This window comes from Onychostruthus taczanowskii, unplaced genomic scaffold (assembly GCF_017590055.1).
Source record: "Onychostruthus taczanowskii isolate IOZ18803 unplaced genomic scaffold, ASM1759005v1 scaffold5, whole genome shotgun sequence".
NCBI lineage: Eukaryota > Metazoa > Chordata > Aves > Passeriformes > Passeridae > Onychostruthus > Onychostruthus taczanowskii.
In genome coordinates this window covers 13463681-13481709 of record NW_024502568.1, presented here as the reverse complement: position 1 = coordinate 13481709, position 18029 = coordinate 13463681, and the positions used below count along the sequence as shown (strand labels likewise).

At 37.6% G+C, this 18029-nt stretch overlaps 1 protein-coding gene across 4 annotated transcripts in view; it reads left to right on the top strand.

The window, feature by feature from the left end:
- The first annotated feature begins 11 nt into the window (after positions 1–11).
- RAB11FIP2 (RAB11 family interacting protein 2) overlaps positions 12–18029 on the top strand; it is a 37650-nt gene continuing 19632 nt past the window's right edge. For 3 of the 4 annotated variants that reach the window (XR_005953470.1, XM_041415778.1, XM_041415777.1), the window contains exons 1-3: positions 12–638; positions 11478–11923; positions 12617–13076. Coding sequence is in view for 3 of the 4 variants with exons in the window: in XM_041415778.1 (XP_041271712.1) it covers positions 286–638; positions 11478–11923; positions 12617–13076 (1259 nt within the window). In the remaining variant the exon portion in view is untranslated. Of the gene's footprint in view, positions 639–11477; positions 11924–12616; positions 13077–15456; positions 15544–18029 lie in introns of those variants that run through there. The other variant, XM_041415779.1, reaches the window with a different exon arrangement.

The following is an 18029-nucleotide window of genomic DNA, read 5'->3' as shown; positions in this document are numbered from 1 at the left end:
AAGTTGGGCCGGCGGCAGCGGCGGGCAGGGCCAGGCCGGGCGCGGGAGGGCGGCGGGGCCGGGGCTGCTGCAGGACCTGCAGCCCCCGGCCATGGAGCCGCAGGTGGGGCTGCCGGGGAAGGGGGGGACCCGCGGGCTGGTGAGGGCCACCCGCGGCCAGCAGCGGTAGAGGAAGGACCCGCCGAGCCCCTGACAGGTGTCTCCGCCGTAAGTGCCCTTACGCAGTCCCTCGAGGACTGACAGACTTTGCGTTTGTTATTGCTGCTGCTGCTGCGATCTTCAAAGATGATGTTGGCGGAGCAAGCCCAAAAGTGGTTCCCAACTCACGTGCAAGTTACGGTCCTTCAAGCCAAAGGTCTGAAGCCAAAAGGTAAAAATGGCAGCAACGATGCCTACACCATCATACAGCTGGGCAAGGAGAAGTACTCCACCTCGGTGGCTGAGAAGACGCTGGATCCCATCTGGAAGGAAGAGGCCTCCTTTGAGCTGCCTGGACTACTCATGCAGGAGAATCCAGAAAAATACATCCTGTACCTGATTGTCATGCACAGGTCGCTGGTGGGGCTGGACAGGTTTTTGGGACAGGTAGCCATAAGTCTGAATGATATATTTGAAGACAAGCAAAGGCGGAAAACAGAGTAAGTGATGGTTGGTTTTTTTCATTATCGTTTGTATTCCTTGGACAGTTGCGATTGGGGAGGGTGGGAAATAGTAGCCTTACTATGAATGTAAGTACTTTGAAATGAAATTAGTATGTTTCCATCATTGATTCTGTGTTCAGATCTCTCAGCCTATACAGTTATGTCGTTGTGGCCTGACCTCTTCCAGAGAAGTTTACTGTAATCAAAGTGCTTACTGTGCACCGTGAAGGACTGTCAATAACATTAAGTTTTCTGACAAACTCTTGTGTGTAACATGAACTCATTACAGTCTGTTTTTCTAAGCATTTTTTTTTGTTCTGCACAGGTCCATACCCCATTCATCTCCTACTTCAGTTTGAACCATGCGTGAGATGGTTCAGATGCCCTGAAACCTGGTGTGGTTCTCTTTAAAATTGTTTTCCTTCAGTTGCTTCAACCACGTGTCTTTAAATATTTTATATTTATGTTTTAGTGGTCAATGAACTGTGACTTAATGAAGGCTTACCACAACAGCACAGCGCTTTGCTGGTCTTGATTAATCTTAGGCCACAGGCTGCACTGAACAGCAGGCCTCAGCTGACAAGACTGAGGTAGCTTCCATCACTACCTACATAAGCCTTTGTCAAATAAAATAGTGTTTGCCAAGAATTTCAGGCACTGGAATGCAAAAAGAATTAAAAAAAAAAAAAGGCATCATAGCAGTTTATGAAGTTGAACTGTACTTTTCTAATTATCTCAGTTTTTCAACTAAATGAGTAAAGTTGACAATACATGGTTGCACAAAGGTGTTTGTACCAGCGTAATTTATCCTCCATGCGTATGGGTAACTCAGACTGGAGGTATGAGAGTAATTGCAGGCATGCTTATGACTCCATGCTTTGGGTTTGGTGTGGATATGTTTGTCCCACAGAAATTGAATCAGAGCAGCATGGAGACCTCCAAGTGAGCTCTGTGTTGGCAGTGACATACATGAACGCTGACAGATCTGTCTGCAGTGGTTAAATAGTTCCTGCTCCAGGTGCCTTTCCTCCTCTAGTGTCTCTTCAGATGAGTACAAAGGCTCCTGTGCCCAAATCTCAGTTGTTGAAATTGAAGTCTGGTATCCATAGTGATGGTGGGTCTGTGGTGAGGTGCTGGACTTGGCATCCAAGCCACGAAAAGACTGGTGTCGCTTGTCTGTCTGTGACTGAGCTGGGGTTGGACCTCCAGCAGCATTGGCAGTTGGAGGTGGAAATCCACATGGTTAACACCAGGCAGGGCTTCTTGGTCAGACAACTGTTTCTGCTGAAACCACCTCAAAACCTGGTCCTGCTTAAATGCATGGCTGAGGTTGAACAGCACCAAAGGCAAGTCAAAGCTCTCTTTGCCGTGGTGTTTGTTTTTGTAAACTGATTTTTTTGCAAAACAGTATGTTCACAAACCATATGACAGGAAAGAAGAACTCTGTGTAGAATCTCTTGTGGGTTCACTGCCTGGAGTATTACGCTTTTTAATTGCTTACCTTTTTAGGGATAAACCAGTTATCTTGATGCAATACATGGTGATGCCTATAGCCTTAGGGCCTTAATTTCTGTTAACACTTGATTCAAGAAGTTTCACTGCTCTTTAGACATGTATCTTAAAAATTCTTGACTCATTAATTGTAATTATCTTGCAAGTCAGTAGTCAACTGCCTTAGTTGCAACACCTAGCAACAAGGTGAAAAACAAGGTGAATGAATGAGGGAGGAATACTACAAAAAGTAAAGACTGTATATCTAGAAAGAAATGTGCGTTCAGAAGCTGGAGTAAAATTAATTCATTATTACTGTGAGTAACAAAACTGCTTTTCCCCAGAAGAAGAAACATAAGCTCCTGCACCAGGTTTAGCAAAAGTAAATTGCAGTAATTGCAAAATTATTCCAGAAATTTTTAAGTGGGGTAAGTAACAGTCCTTGTGATAGTTAAACAAACATTCAGATCTGCAGTATTTTTATAAGGAGTTATGCTTAGCAGGGCTCCATAGGTGTTCTTTATTTTCTCATTTCTTTCTCTGAAGTGTGAGAGAGGAACTCCTGCTATGTAGCTGTGGAGCAGTTCCTCTCAGAGCGCCGCTGAAATCACCGGGAACGCCGGGAACGCCGCGCGCTGCCTGCGAGCTCTGCTGCACAAGATGGGGGCCTGTGGGGAAAGTTTTACAAACAGCCTGAGTCCTTTCTTCAGAAGTTACTTGAGCATTTAAGATTGCAAATCTTATTAAAAGTTGATGGGTGTTAGGCTTCTAGGGCCAAACAGCCGTACTTGTAAAAGTCTTATGTAAGTGTAAAAGTGCGGCTGGGCGGCAAGTGGGATTTTTGGCAGCGTTCTTGCGTAATGCTAATTTAAATTCTTATGAGAAAGGAGCCACTGAAAGTCCCTTGGTGTCTTTAGGTGCTTAGAAACCTCAAAAATGTCCTTTCTAAAACTCACTTTCAGAAAAAAGTAACTCTGAGTTCTTGAGTTTCAATGTTTTTGAGAAGTTTTTGTGGTTGTGTGCCTGTGTGCCCTCGTGCCACGCGAGTGTGTCTGGCTGTCTCCTTGAAGCACTCGTTGGAGATGTGGATGCAGTATTTGTGTGTGTGTGGGATGAGGGCAAACCTTCAAGAATAGATTTATGAATGCAATCTCAAACAAAATGCTCTTTTTTCTCCCCTCTTTATTAAATCTTTTCTTGATAGAAAATATTCCTATTCCTGTGTTGGCAGTAAACTAAGGGTAATATATTTGGACCTGAAGACCTTCTAACTGTGTGTATGGTGTGGGAACTGAGACACCCAGCACCTTTCAAAACCAAGTCCAATGTCTTTGTTACCAAAGCATTCTGATGGTTGAAAGCTATATTCATTGTTTCAGAAACACTAATCTGTTTTATTAAGCAATGTTTTTACTTTCAAATATGTTCAACAGGCTTGTGCTGTTATTAAATCCAGAGTTATTTTCTTATGTTGATGTAACCTTAACATTTCTTGCTTTGTTTGGGGATGAATGAGATCCAGTTATTTGATGAAGTGTCTATTGGTAATATTTCTACTTTTTAATATATTTAATAGCTTCCTCTTTCCAACACAGCTGTACATATGGTGCTGTAAGAGACAGACTCAAGAGTCACCAGGGTATTGCAAAAAAGATATTTAATATTCTGCACAATGCTGAACCCTGTCAGCAATTCCCTAGTGCTTTTTTAGTAAGGAGGTATGAGAAGTGAAGGCTACCAGCTGATTCTGAATTCCTAGGAAGACCGTGGGGTGTGTGACATTTGGCTTTTTACATATTTTTTTAATTTAATGTTTTATAATTTGAAGAAATAAATTTCAAAAATCATTGCAGACTCAGGAACATTATGTTGGGGAAAAATATATTTTTTTTCTGGAGCTTTTTTTGTTACTTTTCACATCTTAAGACAAATACTCCCTGCAGTAAAGTTTTCAGGCAGAGGCCTCATGATGGGATTTGTCTTGTGTTCTAAGAAACTTGCTCTGGCTCAAGACTTAATGAAACAATGTAGTCTCTTTACTACAACTTGATAGGGAAAATTTTGTACACAGCATCATATGATGTCCTTTTCGTTTCTGAAACTGATGATTTTTCAAATTCTTAAAAGTAAAAATTGCTGGAACAGTCAGATCCAGATGCGGCTCAGATGGTCCCTCACTAGATCTCTTCCAGAGACTTCATCCAAAGCATCTGCAGGATCCCAGTTCATTTTCTTTCTTTCCTAGTGCAGAAATGCCCATTGTACTGTGAAAGTTTGTAAATTTGTGTCTCTGGCATTGCTGCTGTAGTTGGAAATGGACAGGGACTTTTTACTTCTCTTTTTTCCAGAGCTGAAAACTAGGCTCCAGATGCTGAAAGGTTTTACTGAGGTTTTTTAACACTTCAAAAAGCTTTAGAAAAACTGCTTTAATGGAAGTGTATTTAGCATAAGTTTTCAAATGTCAAAATTCTGACATGGCTTTTATTTTTTTGCAATAACATCGTGTGGGTTTTTTAATTCATCCTAAGAAATACATGGCAATTGTTTCCGTCTGCTCTTGCAAAATAAATATACCTCTTCTACTCTTCCACTTGAAATGTAAATTATGATCAATGAACATATTGTTTTAGAGCATATATGCTTTTTTGTAATAATTTCAATTCAGTTATAATTCATAGTTGCCTTTATGCTGCTCATATTCTGATTGCATAGCATCAAAACAAATTTTTGAGTTACAATGAAATAAAAAAATACTAATTTTCTGACATGTCTTAATTTACTGAAGCGTTTTTCAGTAGTTTTTTACAATGACTCTTTAACTTTCCCAGTGTTATTTATTTCCTCTGCTTTTGCTTCATCCTTGTTACCCTCTAATTCCACTCTGTTTATTGTCCATTCCTTCATGAGCTTTCCTGGACGTCTCATTTTATTGTATGTTTGGCTGATTTAAGATGTAACAGTTGTTTGGAATGCTATAAATTTGAGAAGGCAGGTGATGTAGAGTTATTATTTCTTATGGACATGGTGGAGGAGACATCTTTTATTTGTGATTTAGTTCCTCTTCTCCCTGGGGTCTATAATACCTCAACATCACTCCCCTCTACACACACACAAATTGCAGCAGTTGTTAAAAAAATGCTTACTTGAGCATAATGGAGTGAAGGAATCTGGGCCTTTCCTAAAGATACTTCTCAACTTCTGTTGATCATAAAGAAAGAGTCAAAACCAGCTTCTCAGCAAGCAAACAAAAAGAACTCATGGTTGACCATGATCAGTACCCCTGTGTGGTAGGCACTGACTTTAGTGCTGCTGACCTTCCTGGAAGGTATGCAAATGATCTGACTTTTTCCAAATTAATGTGAATTCTTTCTTGGCAGCCTCTGTCTTGGATATAAACTCCCTCTTCAACTGCCTCTGCTCTGTCCTCTCTCTCATCTGTAGCAGCATAGGCAAGAGGGAGGCTTCAAATGCATCTGGAATTATGAACAAGCAAACAATTAGTAAATAGATAATATATGGGTTCTGTCCTTGTTAATGAGTGGCAACCATTTTAATGATATTTCTGCAAAACATAGCACACTATTATTTATTCACTTTTAGTCTTAAATTTAGTTTAAACAAGAAAAATGAAGGGGTGAGCTTCAATAATAGTGGAAATAGCAGGGTGTAACAGAAAATGTCTTTACTGTGGTTAAAGCAAGACAAAAATCTTGTTCCACTCAAGTCAAAAGTGGGAAGAGTAGTAACTCAGAAATGTTAAAAGGCACAGAAATAAAGAGCAGCCTGGAGATTCTGTATGGGTTGTCTTGTGGTACTAACCGTTAAATGGAAAAAGAAAATAAGGAATGTGAGTAGTGAGGAACAAAAGAGAAAGATGGTTATGGGAGAAAACAAAGTTTTGCCCAGCTGTAGCTTTATGGTCTTACAGTGATATTTTCAAATTGTTTAGTAATATTCCCAGCATTTTGGCGACAACAAATCCATGCACATCCTCTCAGTAAGTCGTAACTCTTGAGTCAGAGTCTAAGTGCTGTCTGGATGGAAATGCTTCTCCATTTTCTGTGCACACACTCAACTCAAATAACTGGCCTTAATTCTCATACCTTCAGTTAGTTTGTTTCTAACACAGAAGTATTCACACATAGTCTTTAGCCAAAATAATAAGTAAACTAAGACCACTTTAATGACTTTGATTCCAGTTGATATTAGCAAACCCCATAGTGAGGGTGTTGTGATAGCTGTCAGTTCCCATATGTTTTGTGGTGTTACAATGTCACTCTGTAGTATTTATTTTAGACTGCTTTCAAGATCTCATTTCAGTTGGCTTCCAGAAAGTAAGAGTATTCATCTTTGTGAGTGTCATCACTTAATTTAACAAATAATTTGTTTTCTTCTTCATTTCCCTTCATACACGATGTTGTCTGTGCTCAGCCCCTTGCCTTAATTTTCCTACTTGCTGACTTTTGGGGCAGCCTCTCAGTAGGGTACTGGAATGATTTATCACAAAACATACTTCTGCATTTTTCAAAGTGCATACGCTGCTAAATGAAAATGTCAGACAGTTCTGGGCTTTGGATGTTGTTTTTTATCAATTAGCTGTGGACATTTATGTTAGTGGGCTTTTGTGAAGCAAGTTACTTCAGTGTATCTAGTTTAACAGTAGTCATCAACTTTGTTTTTGTGACAGCTGATGGACATGTTCTATCATTGAGGTTCTGATGGTCTTTTATAGGGGTAAGTTTAGAAGTACCTGCCTGTATAGAAAATTAAATGTGTAGCAAATCACAGTGCTGATTTTTGCATGTAAAATCAAGGTCAGAAGCCTTTGCAGATGCTGTGATGATTATGTGGCTTTTTGCAAAATTTCTTCAGTAATTTGTGAATTGAAATAAAGATTTTGCAAAATTATTTGGGTTTTTCAGCAAAGCAAAACTAGATTAGCTCAACAGACAATTACTGGTAGAGTCAAGGCAGAGTGGTGTATTTGAGAAGCAGAAAGATGGGAAAATTCCTTCAATACTTTCCATCTTTGGCACTGTCCAGAAGACAGAGTTGGGAGTTCATCTGTCATGCACAGGATGAATGTGCTGGGTGGAACACTTAATTCCTGCTGAAACTGCTAGATAAGTTACCCAGTGGTTTTGGAGGCTGTGAAAGTATATAATTAAAATGTAATTGAAATTAGGTAGTGCTTTTTCTTACCCATGCTGTCAGCCCATCCTCCTCACTCTTACATGGTGAGCTGAACAGGCTGAGTGATGCTTCTTCAAAGGAGAGAGAGGGATAAGACTTGGAAGTGTCAGATTCTGTGGCAGATTTGGAGGACAAATAGAATCAGAAAAGGGGAGGAAAAAAACAGCTGAAAATCTATAGATCACTAGCTATTTAAATGAAATAGACAGGCCAGGGTTTTGTAACTTGCTCATTTATAGTAGCTTATTTCAGTTTTCTCCTTCGCCCTTCCTGTCTGTCCTCCCCAAGGTGAGGGTTCATTAGTGGTAAGACTGCACAAGTTAGGAGAGTTTGCTTTTCCACCCCTAGCTGTAGATGTGGCCAAAATGAACTAATCTTGTCATGGTAGAAAGTAGCCATGCTGCTTCACAGAGGGGTGTACAGCCCTTTTCAGGGCTGCCTGGTCAGCAGGATTTTTCCTATTTAGCCTTTCACGTTCAATTCCTATTTAGCTCTTTGCACATTCAAGAAAATTGTCAGCGTGCAGAGGGGTCATTTATAGAATACTTAAAAATAAAAATTAACAGAAACCTGTGCAAGACAGGCAAAGCCCATTAGCATACTGAAAAACAGATGAGACAAAGAAACAAGGGTTGTTCTGATGGAAGCCATCGGGAAAAAGTTGAAATTAGAGGGTGTATGGAGGACATTGCCCTACAGAACATTTGAAGGTGAGAGCAAGAAGAATGAATGATTCCAAAGGCAATAGGGCTTCCTTTGAAGTTGGGAAAATTTGCCAGACTTTGTACAAGGTCTGTTTAAATAAAGACTGTCTGCAAGACTGGATGTAATATTTGGTTATTAAGTAAAAGGGCATCTGCTCTCATAAAAGCCACCCTGTTTTGTTCATGTATGTTATTGGCTATTTTCCTACTTTGTACAGGCTTTCTATAGAATAAGCTCATGGCAGCCTGACAAATGGAGCATTTATTGTGGCTAAAAGTACTGTAAACAAAACCAAAATAGCAAGTTTTATTGGCTTTTATAATACATTTCAATTTTTAAAATTGGCAGTAGTATAATGGAATTTAGTGTTTTAGGACCCAAATGTTGTTATCTGAAAACAGTGGACTTCATTTCCCCATTTTTTTTTCTCTCCTATATAGAGCTGTTTTTTCTATTTGCTGCTCACGCCCATGTGTTGTCGAAACAGATTCTAATAAGAAACATTTATGGTCTTAGTTGCTCATTCACGTGCAGTTCCACATAAATGGATTGCCTGCATTTGTTCTCATCTGTTTAAAAAAGTAATTAGTTGCCTTTGAATTTTGAAGAAAATCATGATTTGAGTCTGCTTCTCATATTGTCTTGTTATGAGCTGAAGCATATGGAACCTTCATTATAAGTAAAACAAGATAAACTCTCCAAGGTAACAAAGAAACCTCCTTGAAATGCCTATGAAAATTAAATGTCTGTCTTTCATACAAAGATTTGATCCAGCAATCATTATTCTAACAGAAATTCCACTGAAGACCAAAGGAATTTTGCTGGAGTAAAAGAGTTTATGATTAAATTGTGTTGGAATCAGTAGCAGTGTTGAACCTGCTTCCAGCAGGACCTTCTGTTGTCTTCCTAGGAAAAGGAGAGTTTCTTTGTTTTCCCACCTGGACTTATTTTTAATGTCAAGTTCTTCAAGATATACTTTGAAAATAAATGTAGAAGCTATGAAGGTATGGTCTTAGTTGTGGGCTTCTCTTTAAGAAGAGGTAAATGTCAAATTGGTTCATGGCATTTGCCCTTAGCAGGTGAGTGCTGGTAATGACACAGTGTTGTTGATTAGTTATAAGAATGCCAGTAATTGTTAAATAAGTTTTTAAAATAAAATACCTTCTTCCCCATTGCAAAAGCTTAAGAATTTATGTCTTATACTTGTTCTAAAACAAGTTAAGTGTCATGGATCAATTTAAGGTTTTGATCATTCAGAAGCAGAAACAGAAAAATTCACCAGTTTTATCAGAGATAGAGTATTAATGTTTGAACCCTGTGAGGAGAGGGAAAAGGGGAATGTTTTGTTACAGTGTAGACTGAGATACTAAATTTCCATGTCAAAAAGTGAAGTCCTTTCTGCCTCCTGACTTTCTTAAACCACTCATGAGCCTTATTTGTGCTGGGGTGTATGTTTAGTGTGTGGCTGAGGAGCTGTGGGAGGACTTTCTCAGGTCCAGGATGGTTTTTCTTTGGGTTTTTTTACCTGCCCAGGAGCTGTCTGAGCAAAGCTTGCTCATTATGGCTGTGTACTGTTTGTATTTTTTAAGGGAATATATGAACATATTTTCTATTAAAGAAGAGTTTTAATGAAAGTAGGCTATCTTGTCTTCCAGTTTTTGCAATATTATGTAGCACAAAGACAATTGACTTTTGGTTCTGTTTTTGTTTTCTGTAACAACTCTGTAGATGACTTAAAGTGTTTCTGGAATCAGTTACCAAAGAATTGAAGCATTATTAACTAAAAGGAAAAACAATCCATCTTCTTCAGACACATATTCCAGGTTTTGTATTTCATTTAAAGTATATAAATGAAGTTACCTCACAACAGAAGAAAAGCTATTTTCCTAAAGATTTAATTATCCTTCACCTGGTTTGAGCTTCTGGGTCTACTGGTCTGGATTTATATTGTTGATTGCAAGAACAGAGGAGGTCTGATTAATTATTTTCCTTTAGTATGAAATATAAAATCTTGTGAACCTCACAAAGCAACATCAAAAAATAAGAAAAGGCATAATAATACTCCTTACCCTTTTGTTATGTCTTTGGTGTGTCACTTTTGGAAGTATTTTCTCAACTCAAAACATTTAATCTCTGCCTGAAAACTTGATTACAGCTGTCACCTTTAAAATATATCTGTGAAATCTGAAGATAAATTAAGGGCTATTTTTCTCCTTTCCTGACCTTTTTTTCTTTATTAGGCAGGATTGAATAATGTATGTATAACTGTATAATCAATTCTGTATCTGTGTTAATAGGCAATTTAATTTCTTCGTCTCTCCAATTCAAAAGTTACTGGTGGTAAGGCACTGTTGTGTGAGTCTGTGTGCATGGATTTCTCCTGACAGTGAGTTAGAGCACTTCTTTAGAGCTGGTGGATCTGAAATATGCCCTTGTGACCTTTTGAAATAAGGAAAGGCTCTTGGTGATGGTTGTGGAGAAGGGATTGTGTGTTGGTCATTCATTTAGGTGAAGCTGTGGAGGGAGGATTGAGCCATAATTCTGCAGATGCTTCCATGGGACAATGGAGCACAATAGGGAATGAATAAGACACTTGGATAATGATAAAGCCTTTGCTGGACCTGGCAAAGAAGCACACTTGGCTTTTTGAAACAGATGATCACACCTTTGATCTCTTTTCAAGGAGTGGGGATTTATGTCATGGTTCCAAAGGAAATATTTCTGAAGTTAATCCTGCTGGTGACCTGCAAAAGAGAGGATGCTGTTGGATACACCTACGTGCTCAGTTGTGCCTGTGGAGTTTCTGTCAGCATCCAGGGAGGAGGCAGAGCAGAATTGAAATGGTGGCTGACTGTTCAGGGCTCTCAGATATTTCTTAGCCAGCATTGCTGCAGTTGTCATAAATCTTAACCAGTTCTTGGAAAGAAGGAAAGAGGGGAAAATGTTTGCTAGTGTGTAAAACTGAGGAAAAACCAAGGAGACAAGGTTACTAGATCAAGTAGGTGCCACATAGAATACATTAATATACATCACTACTAAATAAAGGACACTTGAAGACTATTAAAAAAAAAAAGAAAATGTATCTGTATTTATAATAAGGTACAAATTCTGCTCCATAAGCGGATGGAAGCCCTTAACTTTGGTAATGTTTTGTCAGCTTCCAGAGTTGATTTTGAAACAGGTGAACACTGTAAAAAGCTTCCTCTTGCTTTGTTATTTAGTTTTGAAACAAATATAAAGAAAGAAGTTTTTGCTGAAAACAAATATAAACAAATAAGTTGTCTTTGAATACAAATATAAACAAAGTTTTTCATTGCAGGAATGGTTGAATCTTTGATGTAGGATTTTGGTTTTCATTCTTTAAATTGTTCTAACCAGATGCATTAAGCAACTACCAATGATAACCTTGAGAAAACACAACTTAATTTGCTCTCTTTCTCCTTTAAGGTGGTTTCCCCTAGAATCCAGACAAGGGAAGAGAACTAAAGACAGAGGAGAAATCAACGTCAATATTCAGTTTATGAGGAATAACATGACAGCAAGTATGTTTGATTTGTCAATGAAGGACAAAACCAAATCCCCATTTGCTAAACTAAAAGACAAAATGAAGGGTCGGAAAAACGATGGGACGTTTTCAGATACATCCTCTGCAATCATCCCAAGCACTCACATACCTGATGATGCAAACCTAGAGGTGTGTAGTGGTGAAGTGCAAATGAAATCAAAACCAAAAAAACCTTTCCTCTTGGGCCCTCAGCGGCTGTCCTCAGCTCACTCCATGTCAGACCTGACAGGACCCCACGTCTCCTCAGAGAAGATGAAATCCAGCACTGTTGGCTACACCCATCTTTTCAGGCGTCAGCTGGAGTCCTTTGGTTCTGTTGATGAAGGGGGTAAGTAACACTCATGACCATTACAATTACAGCTCACTTATGTTAGAGCATTCAGAATCTGTTACTTCAGTTTATGAAGCACTTACAAGGCCAAAATGTTAAGAAATATTGCTGGCCTATTTTTTTTTTTATTTAATTGCTTTCTTTAATTGCTGGTAACTCATAATTGCTGTTTCTGAGTATAAGAAATAACTTGCATTGCTCATGATGTATGATAGTTTAGCATTTTCTCTTATTATGTCCTCATCTGAGAGTATATTGCATTCCAGAGGGGACTCTAGGCAAAATAGCATCTTCTGAGAAATAAGTCTAATTAAAAAGTCAAAAACTATCACCAAATTTTAAACCTGATTTATACAAAAAAACTGAAAATACTTAGAATTGCTCAATGTTATTATGCAACTTCTTACTATTGTCTCTGGAATGGCACACCAGTCATAGCTGTCTTCTCTGTAGAACTTCATTTTCATGCAGGAAGCAAAAATTTCCCGTGGTGCCTATCCATAAACATTTCTGAAACATGAAATCAAGGCCACAGCTGTTATTTTTTTTAATAGCTTAGTTAATCACCAGTGTTCTGAACTGAGGCTCAATTGCAAAGCTTCTAGATCTATGCTAAAATGGGTTTTCTGCATGTCATAAACTGTGATATAGTGTCTCATTGATAATGTACTAATGACAGATTGTTTGCAGGGAGTCTAAAATCTCCACACAGAAGGACATTAAGTGTTGATACTTCTAAAATGAGCCAACTTGACAGCACAGTTGATGAAACTGCACTTGAAGCACAAAATGACCCATTTAATGTGAGTGCTTCATTACCCCAAAAATTTGCTACACTGCCAAGACAGAAGAATCCATTTGAAGAAAGCCCAGCAACGTGGGATCAAAACATAAGTCTGTTTTCCAAACCTGTCGAGATCAGAAAAGAAATTAAAAAGGAGAAAAAAGAGAAAGTTAGTCTTTTTGAAAGAGTGACTGGAAAAAAAGATAGCAAGAGGTCAGATAAACTTAGCAATGGGGGATCAGAGAGTTCTAGTGACTTGAAATCACCGAGTGCGTTTGGGGAAGCTCATCAGGAGAGTTTTGATTATGATTCGACTAATCCTTTTATGGCAAACTTCAAGCCTACAAGCATGTTGCCATCTTCAAGGTAGGTTTTTGCTGTATTTCAATCTGATATCTTGAATGTTATGTAAATGAAAATGTGAAGTATTGAGGAACACAATCTTTGTGCTTTATATGCGTTTATATCAGTGCTTTTCTGTTTCTATGTTACAAACTTTTTATATAATTTGGTTGTTTCCTACTTTGTTTTGAAGTGACTTCTTTATTGCTGATATGTGCTGTGAAAGTTCTTGGGTGCTTGTGTTTGTGGAAGACCTTGTTTGTGCTTCAGAATGGGCTCTCCCTGAAGTCTTCTGCTTTACCTGAACATTTGTTGCTAATTTATTACATTGCTCTAAGTCGGGTTTGGAGAGGAAAAGGTTTCAAACGTAAGGGGAGGAGGAAACTGTCTAAATAAAAGAATGGTGCAAATGGGAGTAGTGAAAAGAAATCCTGTGGATGTCACTATTTGGGTAGGGGAAAAAACAAAGGGGTATTTAAGTTCTATATGTTGGAATACAAGAATTAAAGAACATTCTGTTTCTAAATGGGAGCACCCACATGAACTCTTATCTCTCTTGAATTCATTTGGCTCACTGCAGCTTTGCTGAGTTCTGTACATTGAAATTATTGCACGAGGCAGCAGTTTATGTCTTGAGCAGAATGAATTAAGTTACAGGACTGATAAGGAACTTTGATTTCAATAATCCATTTTAATCTTTGTTTGTCTATCAATGCTTTACTTGTTTTCCTTAAGAAAATGTGTAACCCACTGTTAGTTTCCTTCCTGGGTTCTGTATGCTTGTGAGAAAGATAATCTTGCCTGTCTGTCTCTCTTTATACATGCATAAATATATATATATTTATGTACACTGCCACCCACATATACGGTTCACAATAGACAAATGTTTAAGTTAATTAACTTCCATTCCTTTGCATTCTTTTTTTTTTTATATAAATACCAGAAAATAGCAGTCCTTGCTATTTCAAGGTAATGATTCATTTCTATGTAATGATTTAAATTTGGTAGAAAATGCATTTGAAATTAAAATGCTTCAAACTGGAATCTAAAGGCTATAAAATCAATCACCGTTTTAAATGGAAAGCATAGTTCTAAAAAATTTACCTTTTCCTGTGTATTAATTCCTTAATTAATGACTCAAGTCGTTTCTTTTAAAAGAAGGATTTTTGTTACCTTGTTTTCTTAGAAATGAGGGATCTTATTGTGTCCCAGCTCAGTTTTCTTCATGGGTTAGAATGCATGCACTCCTGATTTAAACTTAGAATCATTTTCTTATCAAAACTAATCATGGATGTGAATTAGGAAAATGAACTGAAATTGAACTGATGTAGAAAAGAGTTTGTTGCTAGAAGCTCATGTGACCTCAACAAATTTTCTTCTTAGTGCCTTCTATGAATCCAGTCAGGTTCTAGTGTCTTAAATAACATGTTTATAGACAATCTTAGAATATTTGTTATTTAATGAAGTATTTCTCTGAATTTGCATTAGGTTAAGTTGTAGCTTGGTTTGTCAGAAGTTAAACTTCCATTTAAGTTTCTTTAAAGAGAAATAATTCAAATAACAATTAAAATTGCATAGCATTTAATTTTTTGAAATGAAACACTGTATTCAGGCAGATGCTAGATATAAGTAGTGAAATCTTTTGAAGTTCTTGAATGCAGCAGATCTTGATAAATATAAAACTTAATGATAATCATGATGGACTTTTTTTCTTTGTTTTGTAATTAAAAAGCTCATCACAGTGCCCATTCAGAAGGACTACAGTAATTTGTTTCTGTCTTTGTATGGGAGTCCCTTTTACTAGTTCTTGACTTTTATGTAAACATAAACTTTTGATAAGACAAATAGATATTATTTTATTTTCAAAAAAGCCAAAACCAGTAAACATTCTGACCTTTTTTGTGAAACAGCTATTATGTCATAATATCTGGCATGCAATAAGTTAAGTTAGATGCTCTTGATTTTTATATCTTCCATTATGATGTTCTTTGTGAACCTTTTAGACTTAGTTTACTTTCTTCTAAATGCATCTTATAGAATTATTTTCTTTTGAAGTAGAAACTAATACAAAATGTGCATATTTAATAAGTTTACAGTTTAAGTTTACCTTTTATCTGTGGAGGATTTCTCAAATGGAATCCATTTTTTTATTTTTTGAACTAGTAGTACTGAAGAAAGAATTTGTATGAATATCTGGGCCCAAAATAAATGAGGCTGGGTAACAAATTCAGTATGCAGAAAGAGTCGACAGGGAATTTAGTCTTTGGGTTGTTTTTTATTTACTCAATGTGCTGTTAAGCTCTTTTGGATGAATCCCATTTCTGCATATAAAGCAGGCAGTATATTTTTATTAAGGTGTGTCTAAAATTAGTGTTCTGTTGTGGATCAGGTGTTTGCTTTGCAGGCAGATCTCCCACTTAACCCAGCCTTGGTTTGGGTGATGGAGCATCCTGAGCTGGATTCCTGTCTGATGAAATCCTGCTGGAGGATGTATTCCAGGAGCACACTGGAGCCATAAAACATCCAGTCTGTGGGACCAGGCTAGACATAGAAAAAAGTGGAAGGAAAATAAGCCAGCCCATAGCATCCGTCCCTCAAAAGAAATCCAGCAAACCCAGCTCCTTCATGTCTGTGGTGTGACTGTCACATTCTCAGCGCTGGTGAAGCCACATCTGTAACCTTGGGGGGAAGCTTTTCAGTGACTTGGGTGAACTTTGGGTCAGGCTTAAGTCCATCCTAATTAATTGTGGTTGGTAATGTTGAGTGAGCAGTAACAATGTGGAGAACAGCTGATGGCATCAGCTGGGTGAGCTGCTGAACAGCCCATCCTGCAGTGCTTGGCTGGCTGCATGCTCTGTCACTAATTACTCTTACTTACTAATTAAACAAATGAAGATAAGTACATCTTCCACGTGTTGCTCAGCTGCTGATCCAAGAATTATAGAAGGGGCTCAGCAACACTTGTAGGATTTTTTTTCTGAAAGCAAGTATGCCGGGATTATTTGAAAATTATCTTTTATTTTTATTGCTATCATTTATTATTGTTACAAGAAGGTTTTAGAAGTATTTTTGAAAACCAAAACAAAAACCTATTTGGTTTGTATATAATACTTATTGACAGGAAATCACAAAATATAGGCTCCTCATTTCTGTTCATCTCTGACCTGGCAAAGGCTTGTTCCCTGGCTTTGGCTAAATCTGTAAAACAGGGATGATACTTTGCCTGTAAATGCTGACTGGATAAATGAGTATTTTTAAAGTGTTTTTGTAGATACGATATCGCAGTGTTACGTAAGTGTTAAGATTGGGGGTTCCATTGTCTGTTGTAGGCATAGTAGAGATATTTATGAGCTGATTTCTTGACAATTTAAAAATGCAATAGTCTCATAGTGAAACAAAAAATGCTGGTTTTGCAAATGCTACAAAATCTGTTCATTCCAGAGGTTTTGTTTCATAAAGCAAATGAAGAATTTTTAAGCAAAGAATGTCCAGTGCTCTTATCCAGCATTTACCAATAATAATTTTGATTTTGTACTTCTTAATGCACTGTTTTGAAACTTTTACCCAATATTGCCTTAAATTGCACTCATTCTTACAATTACTGCTATTGTGGCTCTCAGGAGGTTAATTTGCAGTCAGAAGCCACGTGGCTTTTGTGTTGAACACAGTTAAAGAAACTGAGGGCAAAACAAAGATTGTTTTGTGCCATAACCAAAGCTTGTGCATCGTTTTTCTGAAATTGTTTTTGTTTAGGAAAACACATGACACTACACTACAGGCTAATAAACTGATGTGAAAATTTCTCAATTTACACCACTTGACAAGTGCTAAAAGAAAAGCATCTTTAATTTTAATGTGTTATTAGGACCTTTTTAGAGAGACTGTACAAGTTATTAACAAGGTCCTCTGAGACAGGAGACGGGTAATTAACAAGACCTACAGAAAGGGAGTTTAGGTAATTAACAAGATCTCAGGCACTGGACACAGGGAGACAAATAGTCCAATATTTAAAGCTGACAGGTTGTTATTAGTCAGATGAAATTCCAGATCTGGGAAACTGGATTGATAAGTGTTTGGGAGCTTTCTACTAAACATTATATATATATATAAATATAAAATATATACACATACATGAATAATATCTGTGTCTGTATATACACACATATATATACAAGAGAGAGGCATTAAAAAAAACCCTTCTAAAGTAGCATTTCCTTGACCTAACTATTGTTATACTTCATAAAAAAGAAGATAAAGCTTGTGTCTACATACGGATTACACTTTATCTCAAGTTGTGGCAATAAGTATGTGACATTCTTAGCAATGTGGAAGATGGAATAGTGGAGGAGAAAGAAACTTGTGTCTTACTAGGAATCACTGTAACAATTAAAGATAGTGCTCATATTTATTATATTAATCATTGGTGAATTGGAGCATAAATTATGAAAATACTATTTAATTTTTTCTGTATTCTGTCACTGCTTCAGCAGTTTTTCGAATTTACAACTCAAAAAGAAAAAAACACCAACCCAATCCTTCAACTCTTTTGCATCTTTCTGCTTGTGGTTTCTGAATGTGGCGATTTTCTTCAGCCTCTCTCCCACCTTCATCACATGTGGCTGTTAGAGCTGCCTGTCTCCTCAATGTCACATGTTCCAGACAAATCAGGGACTGCAGTTTTGTTTTTCCCAATGGAGGCAGTGTTTGAAACAAGCAATGTCTCTGCATTTTGATATTGGCCATTATCAGATTTGTTAAAAAACAAGTGAGGTGCCGTGAAAACAGAAGGGTTTCAATAACAGCAATGTGTTTGGTTCATATTAAGTTGATAAGTCTGAAGAACAGCTGATGTCTGCAACATTTCAGCAACATTAATGTTTGGAATGTGTGATGGTCAGGTGGTTAAAGAAGCTTTTGCAACATCCTAGTGTTCCTCTGGGTTCCTGCTTCTCACTTGAGCTGTGACAGTAGAGCAGG